This window comes from Phalacrocorax carbo, chromosome 8 (genome assembly GCF_963921805.1).
Source record: "Phalacrocorax carbo chromosome 8, bPhaCar2.1, whole genome shotgun sequence".
Taxonomy (NCBI): domain Eukaryota; kingdom Metazoa; phylum Chordata; class Aves; order Suliformes; family Phalacrocoracidae; genus Phalacrocorax; species Phalacrocorax carbo.
In genome coordinates this window covers 41,121,311-41,134,636 of record NC_087520.1, presented here as the reverse complement: position 1 = coordinate 41,134,636, position 13,326 = coordinate 41,121,311, and the positions used below count along the sequence as shown (strand labels likewise).

The following is a 13,326-nucleotide window of genomic DNA, read 5'->3' as shown; positions in this document are numbered from 1 at the left end:
AGTTCTTTCCCTGAGAAATTTACCTTAAAATAAAAAAATCACTATTGATAACTACATGTTTTGTTTTGCTTGACAGCTGGCCTTCATCCTCCTTCATTCCCCTACCAGTGTGTACATCATGAAAGAAACTAAATTTAATACTTAGCTTGAGGGACAGCTCAAGAAAGAACTCACCATTTGGTTGTTTTGGGGTTTTTTTTCCCTATAATAGCAAATACATTGAGGGGGCCCGGGGCAGCGGTGTTTGTGCAGCAGGAGTGTTGCACGCCTTTATAAAGAGCTTACGTGCTTCCAACAGAGTGCTGATGGCAGAAGGGCCACTTGCCAGAAGTCATTAATATACATCATCATAATCTGCAGAAAGAAGAAACCTCCTTTTTTAATAAAACAGAAAAAAGACAGTCATGACCTCATGAAAACATTGGACCGCTGTTCTCTTTACAACAGGGCCTTTTTTTTAAAGTGAAAACCGCTTGGTTATTTTCCCCTTTAGTGTTCTCTGGTTTTGACACAATGTTATCAGAAATAGATTAAGAAATTTTAGTACCAGCAGAAGCAACAGACAAAAACAAAATGCACAAGAAATTGCCCACGCCTGTTGCACAGAACCATAGTATCAGCATTTCATGCTGATACTTGTAAAAAGATCTTTTTAAGATATGGAACATAACTCCTGTGCCCCAGAAGAATTTCTTCTGCTGTTCATGATCTTATTATTAGCAAAACTTGGCTACTGCCATTCATAATTATCTCAATGCGGGGGGGTGGGAGGGGGTTGGAGAGGGTGGGGGGGCAGAAATCATCTATGAAAGGGTCCTAAACTCATGAAGCCTAAATCCAGGCTTAATGCTGCTGAGGTTAAAGCCTTGGGTAGCTTCTTAGGTACGACAGAAGAGGAAGCTCCTGAGAAGAAAGAAAAAAAAACCAACAAACCACCAACCCACAAATACCAGAGCTCCTGCAGAAGCTGAGCTCAACACATGAACCTTTTCATCTGCCTGGAGTCAAGGACGAAACTTTTCACTGACAGCAGAATAGGAGGCATTATTTTGTCCTAACGGCCCATGACTTCTGCTTGAGCACAGGGTACTAAATCAAGTACTTGTTAGGAGAAATACGCAGCAGCTTGGCCATGGCTACCCCAGACTCCATCAACAGTGTACTGGTATATTCATTAATTCCCTGTCATTCAGCTCCATCTAGTAAAAAAGGTAAAGTCCTGACTACAGAAGAGGTGAAGGATACTTCTCCTCTTTCCAAAATGAAAACACGAAATATGTGGCTTAAGGAGGTACTTGAAAATTGCTTGAAAATTACGTATGTATAAAGCCAGTCATAGCTGCTCTATTTTAAGTATTTTACAATGAAAATTTTCTCTCCTTCCTGTTTTTTATTTGTTGTAACTACTCTTGCATGAATAGCTGAGTAAATTAATTCAAGCGTTGTGTCTGTTTCCAAATTTTAATCTATTACCTGTTTTCCTGTATTACCAGAAATGCATCTAAAAACTGAAAAAGCAGAACTGAAAATATAGCACAGCTTCAATTTTTCCTAGTCCTCAGAATAATTTAACAACTGATAGGTGCCTCACTATGAAGAATGATGCTGATGCTTTAAGTGAATAGTTTAAGAATCTTTGATCAGCTGCTTAACCTCACGTACACAGCATGTCAAGGCAAGCCTTTGCCAGATATGCATGAACAACTTCTAAATTAAATACTTTAAATATTTATTTTAGAATTTTAGATGTCAATCATCCTTAAAGTAGACCAGATTTTTACAGCGCCTTCACCTAAAAGACCCAAACTTTCTTTCATTTCTATTTATTATTAATTTCCACATACTTTCAACAATATAGTGGCATATTTAATAATTTCTGATGTGATCTTCAGAGAAAAGTGTCCTGAACACTGATAGTTTACATATATTGTAAAAGATCTGGGTATTAAACTGCTATTCAGGAGTACACAAGTGTTAAGGGAACTACTTCTGCTTTATTTTAGTCAAGATCACGATTCCCTGTTTTTTATGGAGTAACAGCTAAGAATGTAGACCAGCAATGAATGAAACTGCACCTTAAATTCTTTTCAAACTAATAGCTGTGCATCATTATAAATACTTTTATGGATCAGAAGATATAGTTGGCCCTCAACTAATTCTGAAGGTTAATTTTCATTATATTTAACTTCTATTTCTAATGATATAAATGGAATTTCAGTCTGGAACAAAGTCAGCTAGTTGGACTGCACTTAGACATGCTGTCACACGACTATAGCAGAATTCAACAACTGTACTTCAGCTTCCATGCCACATTCAGATTTTTACAACTAGTTTGATGAATTCAAAGATAATCATGGATACATAGCTAATGCCATCTTACCATCTAGAAGGTTAGTTTGAGAACTGCCAAACTAAAAAAAAATGTTTGCAACAGAGAAACTTACAGATCCATTGAGGTGGAATAAGTGAGAAAACAGGTGACAAAACAGCTGAGTGAAGCAATTTTTTGGACTTCAGAATTCATACATACCAATACTCATGAATTCAAAAGTGATAAAGACCCTTTGGCTCATCTAGAAGGCTTAGACTGCAGATACCTCATATTGATGCCTGTTCAATATGCATTGAGTATGAGTCAAAAGACTAAGAAAAATTTTGTTCCCAAGACTCCCAACAATGAAAAAAAGTCACAACATAAAGACAGCGTGCGTTCACCCAGCAGCACTTCTGCCCATGCAACCCGATTCTATGGTGAACATCAAGATTACTGTTCTTCCAAGTTACTACAAACTTAATCTTTGCCTGTCCAGACTTCATTGTTTGAGTTGATACAGATCTGATGCTCACCTGGACTGAAGTTCACTGAAAAAGGCCAGTTAGGAGCTGCAAGTTAAACATGATCTTTGACCTTTTCCTTCTGCCCTGCTTGTTTGCAGTCAGATGAAGAGCAACAATAACCATGGCTATGGAAACAATCAATAAGTCAGTTCATCTGAAAAACACAGAAATGCCCTTCCTCCAACCTCCGTAACACACCATAGCACACCAGCAGACCACTTTTCCATAAGAACTCACTCATACTGCCTCAAACGACTGCAAAATTCATTAAATTCAATGAGCAAAGCTTAAACAAAGAAGCATCTGACATCATTCACATCACTGCTGAGATATAAAAAATTATTTATTAAAAATAAGTTATTTTAAGGATTTAAAACAGTTTCTGTTAAGACTACAACAATTTAACAGATGTTAAGTTCAAAAAATTTATAAATGTTTCTCCTCCTAGGTTACAAAATTAGCACACACATTCAAACCTACTTTCATATTAAAACAGTTGCAGTTGTGAAAACGTCGCTACAGAGTCTGTCCGGACAAAGACTTGAGAGGTGAAGTTTTGGAGTTAAAACAGAGAATGCAAGAAACAAGAGAAGAGTTAGTACACAGCCTTGCCCATCACTTGCAAGTCAACAAAACAGACAATGCAGTATTTTCCTTCTGAATACGGTATAACACTGTACTCTGGGAAAAGTCTTACTGTGAAATGAAATGCATTTTCATAAATACAGAGGGAGTACCTCTTGCAACCTTTGACATCACGTATGCGTGGAGTGTGTGCACAGACTTTTCAAAGGACTATAAAACACGCTAATTCTTAAATATTTTCACAGCAGCACAAGGAACTCCTGTGTTCATCACACAACGGCTGTCCTGTGTCAGGAATATACAATACAAATGAAAGAAGCCAAGAGAAATGGACAAATTGGTTATGTCTGCTCTGGAACTGAGCTTAAAAAAGAAAAATCTGCACAAAACAAAACAAAAAACCCACCACACTACCAGCTTTGAGCTCCCTAAGCCCTAGCATCTCCTAGTCTCCTGGTTTTTGTGATCAGTCCAAACCTAGCTGGTACTCAGTGGGCTATAAATCCTGTCCACTTATAGCAACAACCTCAGAACCTTCCAGACAAGGCTTTGGGCCACCTTCTCTGATCAACACTGACAACACAGTGTTATCACAACATTAAACGGGACTCATGGAGGCTGTTGAATGAAATACATAGCACAGGGACTGATCATATGACAAACCAACCACATCCTGGAACATGCTACAAAATGCATGCACACCAAAGGTTCCTCTCCTCAAGGAACAGCAACTGGATCATGCCATTACACCTGGATACTGCAGATAAGCCCAGCTTTATACGGCAGTCTAGGTTACAGCTCCACCTCCCAAATCCACAGTTGATGTGTTTTTTAGTTTGTTTGAGGGGGGGTGCACCCATCTAATCCTTGAACAGGGCAATCACAACTGGGTACTGAAGAGATTTCAGGCAGGAGGAAGAAAAGCAGAGAATTGCCCTTAACTTTGCCCTCTTCTCTTTTTCAGTTGGGTGATTAGTAATTAATTTCTTCATAATAAAAAAATTTACAGAAGCCACCCCATTGCAGGACATGCTATTATAGCACTTTCATCTTTGAGACAAGACTGTCTTTACAGAATAACTAAAACCTCAAGGGGGTTCCTTAAACCATCATCTGTGAATGCACAATGGCATCAATTAAGAGCCTCTTAAAATGACAGAAGTCATAGCGTGAGGAGCAAGAGAAACTGAAAATTGTTGAGGCAGCTTCGTCAGGCCATGAATCCTAAATCCATGCAAGTTTTCTGTGATCAGAAATACAGCAGTGTGTACGCAGCATTTTAAGCCTCAGGCGGTCACTGAGAAAAACTTAACTCCTCTGCACACATTTCAAAGTTACAGGTAGCAAAACTCCACCCATGTAGAGATAAAGCAACTAGGAATTTGACAGTAATAACTGCTAGCACAAAGAACCAACACATACACAAGTTATGACAACTGGTGTTAAATATACCATCAAAGGACTTTGGTTCTGCTCTGGTAGGAGAACACACTTCCTAATCGAACAAGTTTTCTCATCTGCAGGTCCATGTTCTACATTTGATTAAAGCAGTAAGAACCATGTACCTCTATATTTGTGCATATTATCATTCTTGGATTGGATACATTTCGGGGAAATGGTCTACATTTACAGAACACTACTATTTGATGCTAACGTCTAAGTAGGATTGCAAGATTAAAAATGGACAGTTAATTTAAAAATTCATTTCTAAGCACATTAGCAGCTGAAAGGACTTGCAAAATGATACTATACCGAAGTAAATGCTTTTCAGAATTTGAAATACCCTTCTTTTCCGCAAACAAACAGGTATTTCCCACTGCATATCTTAAAACTTTTCCTTCCAGTGCTTTGAGGTTGTGAACATAGGTTCGCAGGGGCTATGAACACAGGTTCACACATTAAACCTTTACAAAGAGTTCAACAGGAAAAACACAACTACGGTCACAGAGGATATTTGGTTTCAACAAAATTAACATATTGTCTAGTTCTCAGAAATGTAACAGAAAACTTTTAACAAGAGACAATACAGTATGAGCTATCAGCTGCCCAAAATACAGATCAGAAGTACAATCTGCTGCCTTGGGCACTGTAACATATATGACGTGACAATGCTGGTGTAGAAGCGCTCTTACAGCATTTAATAAATTAAAAACTCACTACCAGTTAATCTTAAGGAGCCAGGTTGTTAAAGTGGTGTGATTCCATGCATGCAAATTGTTGTGAATGTCTTATCTATAGCCTGCGTACACAAATACAGTAGATGACTTATACTTGTACTTCAGGTATTGATAATGAGAAGTAAGCTGTATCCAACTATGTGCCCTCAAATTTTAAAAATCTTGAATACACAGAAGGTCTGGCCTGCACAGAGGGTATGCTTTGTACAGAATATAAATTATTAGGAATTAAAACAGTTTTTCTTATAACAAGAAATGTTTAAGTAAACCCATCTTTCTTCCTCCTCCTCTTCTTCCAGTCATTCAGTCTGATGAGACCGTCGTTAAGTAGGATGGCCAGGATAAATTAATATCTCTTCCTGAATTGCACCATAAAGCACACATCAAAGAATCATTGCTTTAAGAGTAGAATTTGCTGTTACTGACTTTCTTCTCCCTTAATCTTAAGGGGGAAAAAAAGGAAAAAGTCAAGTCTACCAGGAATTTCTCAGTGGAAAAGAGTCTACCAAGTTCAATTTACTTAGATACCAATGGTAAGTAATGTATCAGCAACAAGCATTGCAATTTTTTTCCTCAATAAATGGGAATAAACCAGTGAACCATACAGCTGTTCAGCACACATTAAAAAAGGGTAAAAATATTTAAAGAGAAGTCTTCCTCCCATCCCATCTTGAGATCTACACAAGACTTTCTGCTGATACATGAAGCTTCTGTCTGTCTCCCTCACACCCAGCCCAAAGGTTGCAGCAAAGGAGAAAGGCCCTTCCCCTAAGCTTTGGATAATGTACTGACCCTTAACTGACAACTCTATCCTGTTACAACTCAATGCTGTTTTTATCTTCTGTTCCCACATATCTAATATGCTAATGACATTTCCAGGGACATAACTTTGATAGCGTAGGGGTGAGCCGGTTTGTTTATTTGGCTGTATATACTTCCAGACTTTCCTCCTGGAAAGCAGGAGAAGAGAGGAAAAGAAAACTCACAGGATTACATATTTCACTGTGGTCACTGAAACAGAGGTTTCACAGAGCAGACATTTCACAGCATCTGCTGGCCTCTAGCGGCTTGCAGCCTAGCCTTGCTTCTCTGCAGCCCTTCTTTGCTTCAGAGATGCTCATTCTACCCTCGCCACTCTTTAGATGCTCATTTTGATAAATCTGAGATTTCTTATCATAAATCATGTCTAGATAGAGCTGCCTTGGAAAGGAGAATGATTATCAACCCACCTGCGGTTGCATGTCTCTTGATATATCTGTAGTTTGTGCTCATTCACATTGAATTCTTTTAATATAGCATCTCTGTTAGGATTCCTTAAATTTGTATGGGTGTCATAAAGGAACAGCTGGTTATTAAGCTCCTCCTGGCGCTTCCGAAGTTGCCGACACGAGGAATAAAGCTCTTCTTCGCTTTCCTTCAAAAGAATATTGGTAATCAACGTAACTTATAAGACATATACCCAAAATGACACAGAATCAACATAATTTGGGGGATTATTTTGTTTTCCTTAACACATTCCATTTACTTTATAGAATGTTTTATAAAATTAGTTTTATAAGATGTTTCTGGCATGTTTACAGAAACAAACTAACTATGAAAACACTAAAAAAAAACCCCTCTGCTCCACAATATGACCAGCCATGCCCTCTCATGGGGGCATCAGGGACATTCCAGCACAAGTGATGAAATGTGTGTATCTAAACACATTTATTATAATATTAGGGAATATTTTTCCCTAATAAAGCAAGTCAGTCTGTTGAGAAAAGGCCAGCAGATGGTGTATCATGATGGGTTATCAGATTATAACAGTTTTAAAAATACTTTTTAGAAAGTTTACTTTTTCGCTCTTCCATTGTATTTGTGTATTATACGACATACCACCAATCCTGGTGCTTTCCTATTGAAATCTAGACTAAAGGTCAAAATACTGACTAGTTAATAGGAGCATGTACTCAGATGATTAAGAAGGAAGGACAGAACCTGTGTTTCTATGTAGCTATGTCAATTCAATACTTGCAGAGGAACTGACTTAAGTATTTGAAGCAGTCTGAGTTTCTGTTGTTGTATGCAGCCCACAGTAGAAGGTCTCAAAATATTCTACAAGCATAAAATAACCATCATTATTCCCTTTATGACTTCAAATTATATTAATACTTCAAAACTTTTGATGCAAAAGCTGTCTCCCTTATAGAGTTACTACTGGAGAATAGTGCTGGCAGGACTGAAGTCTTAATTTTCACATCAGCAGCAAAACAAGATACTCATCCTACAAGAAATGACATACAATCGATAAATGTAATAAACCCAAATATTTTCAGAGGCAGCATACTAATAAGAATGCCTCTTTCTGCACTCAATCCAGATCTGGGATTGGTACATTTCAGTTGGGGCAACAAGATCATTTCCTAAACCTGCTTTTTCTTCTCGAAACCCACTCCGACCCACATATGGGTTGAAGCAACTGAAACAGTCTCAGTGCTGTGCTACCGATTAAGATTTTAAAAGCAATTTAAAACATTTTTTTTTTAAAGGGGATTTGTATTCCCAAATCGCAAAGGGAAAAGCAGATTACCAATTACCAGTTTGAGGTGTAGTGATCAAGATGCATACATACTACTGTCTGTTCTTGTAAATAACTGTATCCACAAAGCTAGGCTTTAAAACCCCATTTAAGAATGTCCACTTCAATCTTTATGTTAAAAACATACACACCATCGAGGCTGATTGTAATCAGAAAATGCTGAAGAGATACACACACTTTCTGAAGCAAGCAAATCAATTTTCAAGCAAATAAGACATGCTTCTAAATGTGACAACAACCTCAGTACAGTAAAGTACAATTTCTACAATATCAAGAGAACCGGTTAACTTCAACAGAAACTGCATTAAGGCCCCACATAATAATTCACAAACGTGTGTGCTTATGTCTACAATACTCTTGCTTCTCTGTTCCTGAGAAATTCCACAGCCATCTCTAATTCCCCTTTAAAATTTTGCATTTCATATCCAAGGGTATGCAGATGGGCTCTGTATATAAACAGGCCCGTTATTAAATGATGATTTTATGGATGGTCATCATTTTATTAAAAAAAAAAAAAAAAAAAAAAGACAGAAGAACAGGTGGATGCAGCCTTGAAGCCTTGATCTTTTCTGATGCTTCTTGAATGATCAGGCAAAAGTTCTAGGAGTTGATTAACTACGGCAAGTCTTGGTTTGTTGCAGACAGCCAAACAAAAGGGGACATTTTTGAAAGTTCTCCTACCACTGCATTACGACCCAGAGACACAGACATTGTAAAAATACAGAGCTGTGTTGCATCTTCATTTGGCTTAACAAGCAGAAGGGGCTTCAAGAGTGAGAAATGTGCTACTGTCAAAGGACTCGGTGCTGACAGACTGGGAGACATACTGCTGCTATGAACAAGGCTTTAAGAGCTACTCCTGCCCCAGGCAAATAATGATCTGAATTTCTGAAGAGAAACCATGGCAGGAGGAACTTGCAATATATCTACAAGTGATTTCCATGCTCAACATATTAGGCAATGGTGAGTTGCTGCTAGTTATCTCAAAGGCAGCAAGCCAAAAAATAGCAGTTTATCAGGCCTCCTCTATCAGACTTGTGTCCATGAAATACACACATTTTAAACGTTATCTTCAAAGGACGTAGGCGTCTCTTGTTTATGCACACACAGATACACACACACTTAGTCTCAGCTTCTAGTCCTCTGCTGCTCTCATGTCTCTTTGCTAGCCCACAGAAGGAACCTACCATGGCCGCCAGACACTCATTACACAGGCGTTTTACATCACATGCTATAAGGTGGCTCTGTAAAAACCTTGACAAGGGATGTTTGAAAAAGGCTGCCACTCCTTTGTGAAGAAGAATGTGACTGAATTCAGTAGGTTCCGTGTCAGTGTATGCAACCGCAGGTGCAAATCCATCCAGAGACATAATGACTTACAGTTAGCAGAAGTTGGTGTTTTAATCAGGAAGAAAAATGTACGCTGGCGTGAACTGCAGCGTAAGCCTGAATGGTTGCAAAAGACTACAAATAAGAAGTTGGACTTTTTTTTTTTTTTTCTGAATCTGAAGGGTACTGGAAAGCACCCTGAAATCCCCACTTCCCTGAAGCATCTTTAAACTTTCATTACAGGGCCTCTGCACCAGGGTATTTAAATTACATAAAATATCATTGAAATAGAGAGAGCCTGAGAGTCTGCTTCAAATCAACATATACAGCACCACCTTTGGAACACCAACAAATGCAGTTCACAGATCAGCCACTTTATGCCTGGCTTCATGAGCAAGGATGCATCATTATTTTTTCCTCTCCATGTTTAAAATACCAGTACTTCAATTAGGTGTTTTAGAGTGGCTTAAAAGCAGCAGATTAGCACTTCTGTAGGAACCAGAACGTGTTTTCCACCTGATAGGTTGTTTATTTTAACAAAGTACTGGAAGAAATTACAATCTTCTCTTCCTAAACTGATTTCTTTTTATGTGGGACCTTTAAAAAAAGATTATTCTACAAAGTCAAAGCTGAATTTAGCTAGCTTTGGATGGCAACAGTCGTTAACAGGGGAAGGCAATGACCATGCTGTTACAGCAAAAACTAGTGGAGGTAATGAGGCTTTGTTAGTGCATTACTTCTTTCAACAATTATGTCATCTGTCCACCCAGAGGGAGAGAACTCAATTTGCGTTATTGGTCTTCCCCAGTACCTGCAGAAGAAACGCCTGACAATAGCACATCAGACACAGAACAGAAAACTAAATCCTCATTTCCCAGTTTCCACGAAGAACTGATAACATACACTCTAAGTGCACAAAAAACCCCCAGTGGTTCTCACCAGAACTTGTTGCATTTCACAGTGAACCAGAAGTGAGGCCAGCTCTATATCTTCACTATAGCCATTCTTGAGGGGAACTGCTCTAAAACCTGGGGGGGAGGGAACACATACAAAGGACAATTAGATTCAAGGCAAAGGTTTATCTGCAGTTACAAAAATGGTGCATACAGTCTGGAGGGCTAACAGATTCTTCATTGCTCAAATGCTCCGCTGCTGAGAGCAAGCTTTGCTATGACAATTACAGGGAAGCAAAAGGCAAGAATGGCAAATTTGAGAAACACATCATTTCACGTGCTCTTGAAAACTGAAGCCAGAAGCAGAGAAAAGCAGCAAGCTTTCTCTATGTACATCCACATCTAAGATAATTAACAAAACAAATGCACTGACACCAAAACAGAAACAGAATCTTCCCAGATTTTACTCAGAGCACATAACCCTGTTGCTGAAATGGAGTATGTGGTAAAGACAGTGCAAGTTATTCTACATAATGCTTTCCTATCTCAGTTAAAAAGAAAGAATTTCAAGAGGATGAGGGGATTATTTTAAATACTTAAATGCCACACAGCCAGTACCATAATAAACAATGGATTAAAGGAACTCAGATCAAAAGAGCACTTGTCCTTTGGCATGTTGTACCTGCTACTGAGAGTAAAGTCAAAACACAACAATGCATCTTTGTGACTTAGCCCCTTATTATACCCTCTGATCTTACCTGATTTGATTCCTTTGATGGGAAAAGTGGCATGTGCTAAGAAATTGGGATCACTGAACATATCCTCCTCATAAACAACAAAGCGCAGAAACGCTAGATTTGGATCATAAATTTCAAATTTCACTTGCTCTGGACAGGGTGCCCAAACTGGATTAAGGCCATTGTCATCTGTAACAAAAAGGAAACATTTGCAGTATGAAACGATAATTTCACTTCATTCACATACGGGTATGTATCCCAGGACATTTTCTGGGAATACAAAGGCCCAAAAATCCTATTTACCATCTGTCTCTGTTGTAACCTTGCTTCAGAAAGTTTTTATTTATTTATTTGGGGGGTAGATAGGAGGAAGCTTGGCAGGGATGGAAGTCCGTGAAGAAAAGCTATTATTTGTATTTAAACATATAAAACCCCCTTGGAAATATATTTGTACAAAAAAAAAAGTTACTTTGTTGCTCATATTTACAAGCCTCATGCTCTGTCTCAGAGTAAAAGCATGAAAAGCACTAGGAAGACTAATGTACAATGGCCCAATTCTTATAGTCATTTGTAGAACACCAAGTAATTTGGTACGTGTGACACAGCCAGGCAGTTTGCCCTCTGAAGTCTTGGTCACTTCCCACAAAAAGTCAAAATCTTAATCCTCTTCTCTGAAGTACTGATGAACCACAATGCACATTGCGCTCGTGATTCTGTTTATTTTCCACTGGTATCAGTGGTTTGGGTAATTAGAACCAAAGCCTCTTGTCTACTAGAGGAACACGGCTGCATCCGGAAATATTAAGTGGTGAAATATTAAGTGGCTGAGATATTGCCCCATTTCAGTGCACTTAAATGAAGCTCGTGTACCACACATATACACATGCACACAAGCACACGCCTCTTACCCAGAACTCACCAGGAGTGAGATTTCATCATTGCATTGCAAATTATACTACTTTATAGTCCTATATACCCAAGCTGTCTCCAAGGGGATGCCAGTCTTAGAACCCTAATTTAAATAAACAGTCAGGATCTCACAGTAGCAACTCCCCATTTGGGCCAGACTTTTGGGAACTGACTAGCACTGTTGGAGGCATTTTAAGACAGCAATTTTTTTAAATATGCAAATACCTAAACTTATGCATAGGCAAAAACATAACAGAATTGGGATTTCTTGCCCGCCCCGTCCCCCCCATCCCAAACTGCAACAGTCCTTTTTTTCCTAAATTTGATATACATCAAAGTTTCTCAAATCAACTAGCCCTGAGGCAAGCAACACAATAATGTTGTATGACTCATCAGTCCAGAACAAGTTAACTTATTCCTCAATATAAAGGTTGCTGGCTAATTACAGACAACATAAATTCATGGTAATCCTCTACTCGCTTTATTTAAGTGCACTGGAAGTATAACCATATCCCTACAAGACAGAAAACTGCAGATACTCACTCACAACTGTTGTCTTGAATTTGTTGTTATCATATTCAGCCCCACAAATTTCTACCTCTACAAAGGGACAAGCGATACTTCTACCAGGTTTAGGGAGGTGACGAGCACCTAAAACCTGCAAAAGCAATTGTAAATTATAACCACCTCCAAAGGAAACTTGGCACCATTATTTCCGTACAGAAGGTAGCCTACAGAGCTAGAGCGGGGAAAAAAATCCAGAAGAACATGCAAAAATACACGATCCCTCTCTTGAATATGTTTGCCTGTATTAAACATGCTATCTGTGCCACCAATAATAATATCTTCCATTGTCAAGCCAATGATTTTCATTGTAAGATACTGTAGCTAACATTCATTACACACAGTATGCAGTTCCAGACCAAGCCTGCAATATAGGTTTTGTTCTCCCTCCTCAGCCTTTATTACATATCTATTTTAAGACATTCCTGCTTTATATTCACAGCCCCTGTTTACCTCTTCTCTAAACTGTAGTGAAAGGCAGATAATGTTTTCTGGGAAAGAAGAAACACGTATTTTTAAAGGAGACCTCCTACTGTACAGCAACTGAGAATAGACACAAGTTCAGTTGCTGTTTGGCACCAGAAGATAACACAGCATAATTTTCAAATAATAAACCCATCTCTCCATGAAAAATGAGAATGACACTCTGACTAAGTCATAGTGTACTAAATATGATGGGGGGGAGGGGGGGATGACCAGCTCGTTCTTTTTTC

At 38.6% G+C, this 13,326-nt stretch overlaps 1 protein-coding gene across 2 annotated transcripts in view; it reads right to left on the bottom strand.

The window, feature by feature from the left end:
• Positions 1 to 3,160: 3,160 nt before the first annotated feature.
• Positions 3,161 to 13,326, bottom strand: part of PLCG2 (phospholipase C gamma 2) — a 66,655-nt gene continuing 56,489 nt past the window's right edge. For both annotated transcript variants that reach the window (XM_064459652.1, XM_064459653.1), the window contains 5 exons: positions 12,593 to 12,707; positions 11,162 to 11,329; positions 10,450 to 10,538; positions 6,830 to 7,014; positions 3,161 to 6,042 (listed from right to left, as the gene is read on the bottom strand). In XM_064459652.1, the coding sequence (XP_064315722.1) occupies positions 6,000 to 6,042; positions 6,830 to 7,014; positions 10,450 to 10,538; positions 11,162 to 11,329; positions 12,593 to 12,707 (600 nt within the window). In that variant the 3' untranslated portion in view covers positions 3,161 to 5,999. The remainder of the gene's footprint in view (positions 6,043 to 6,829; positions 7,015 to 10,449; positions 10,539 to 11,161; positions 11,330 to 12,592; positions 12,708 to 13,326) is intronic.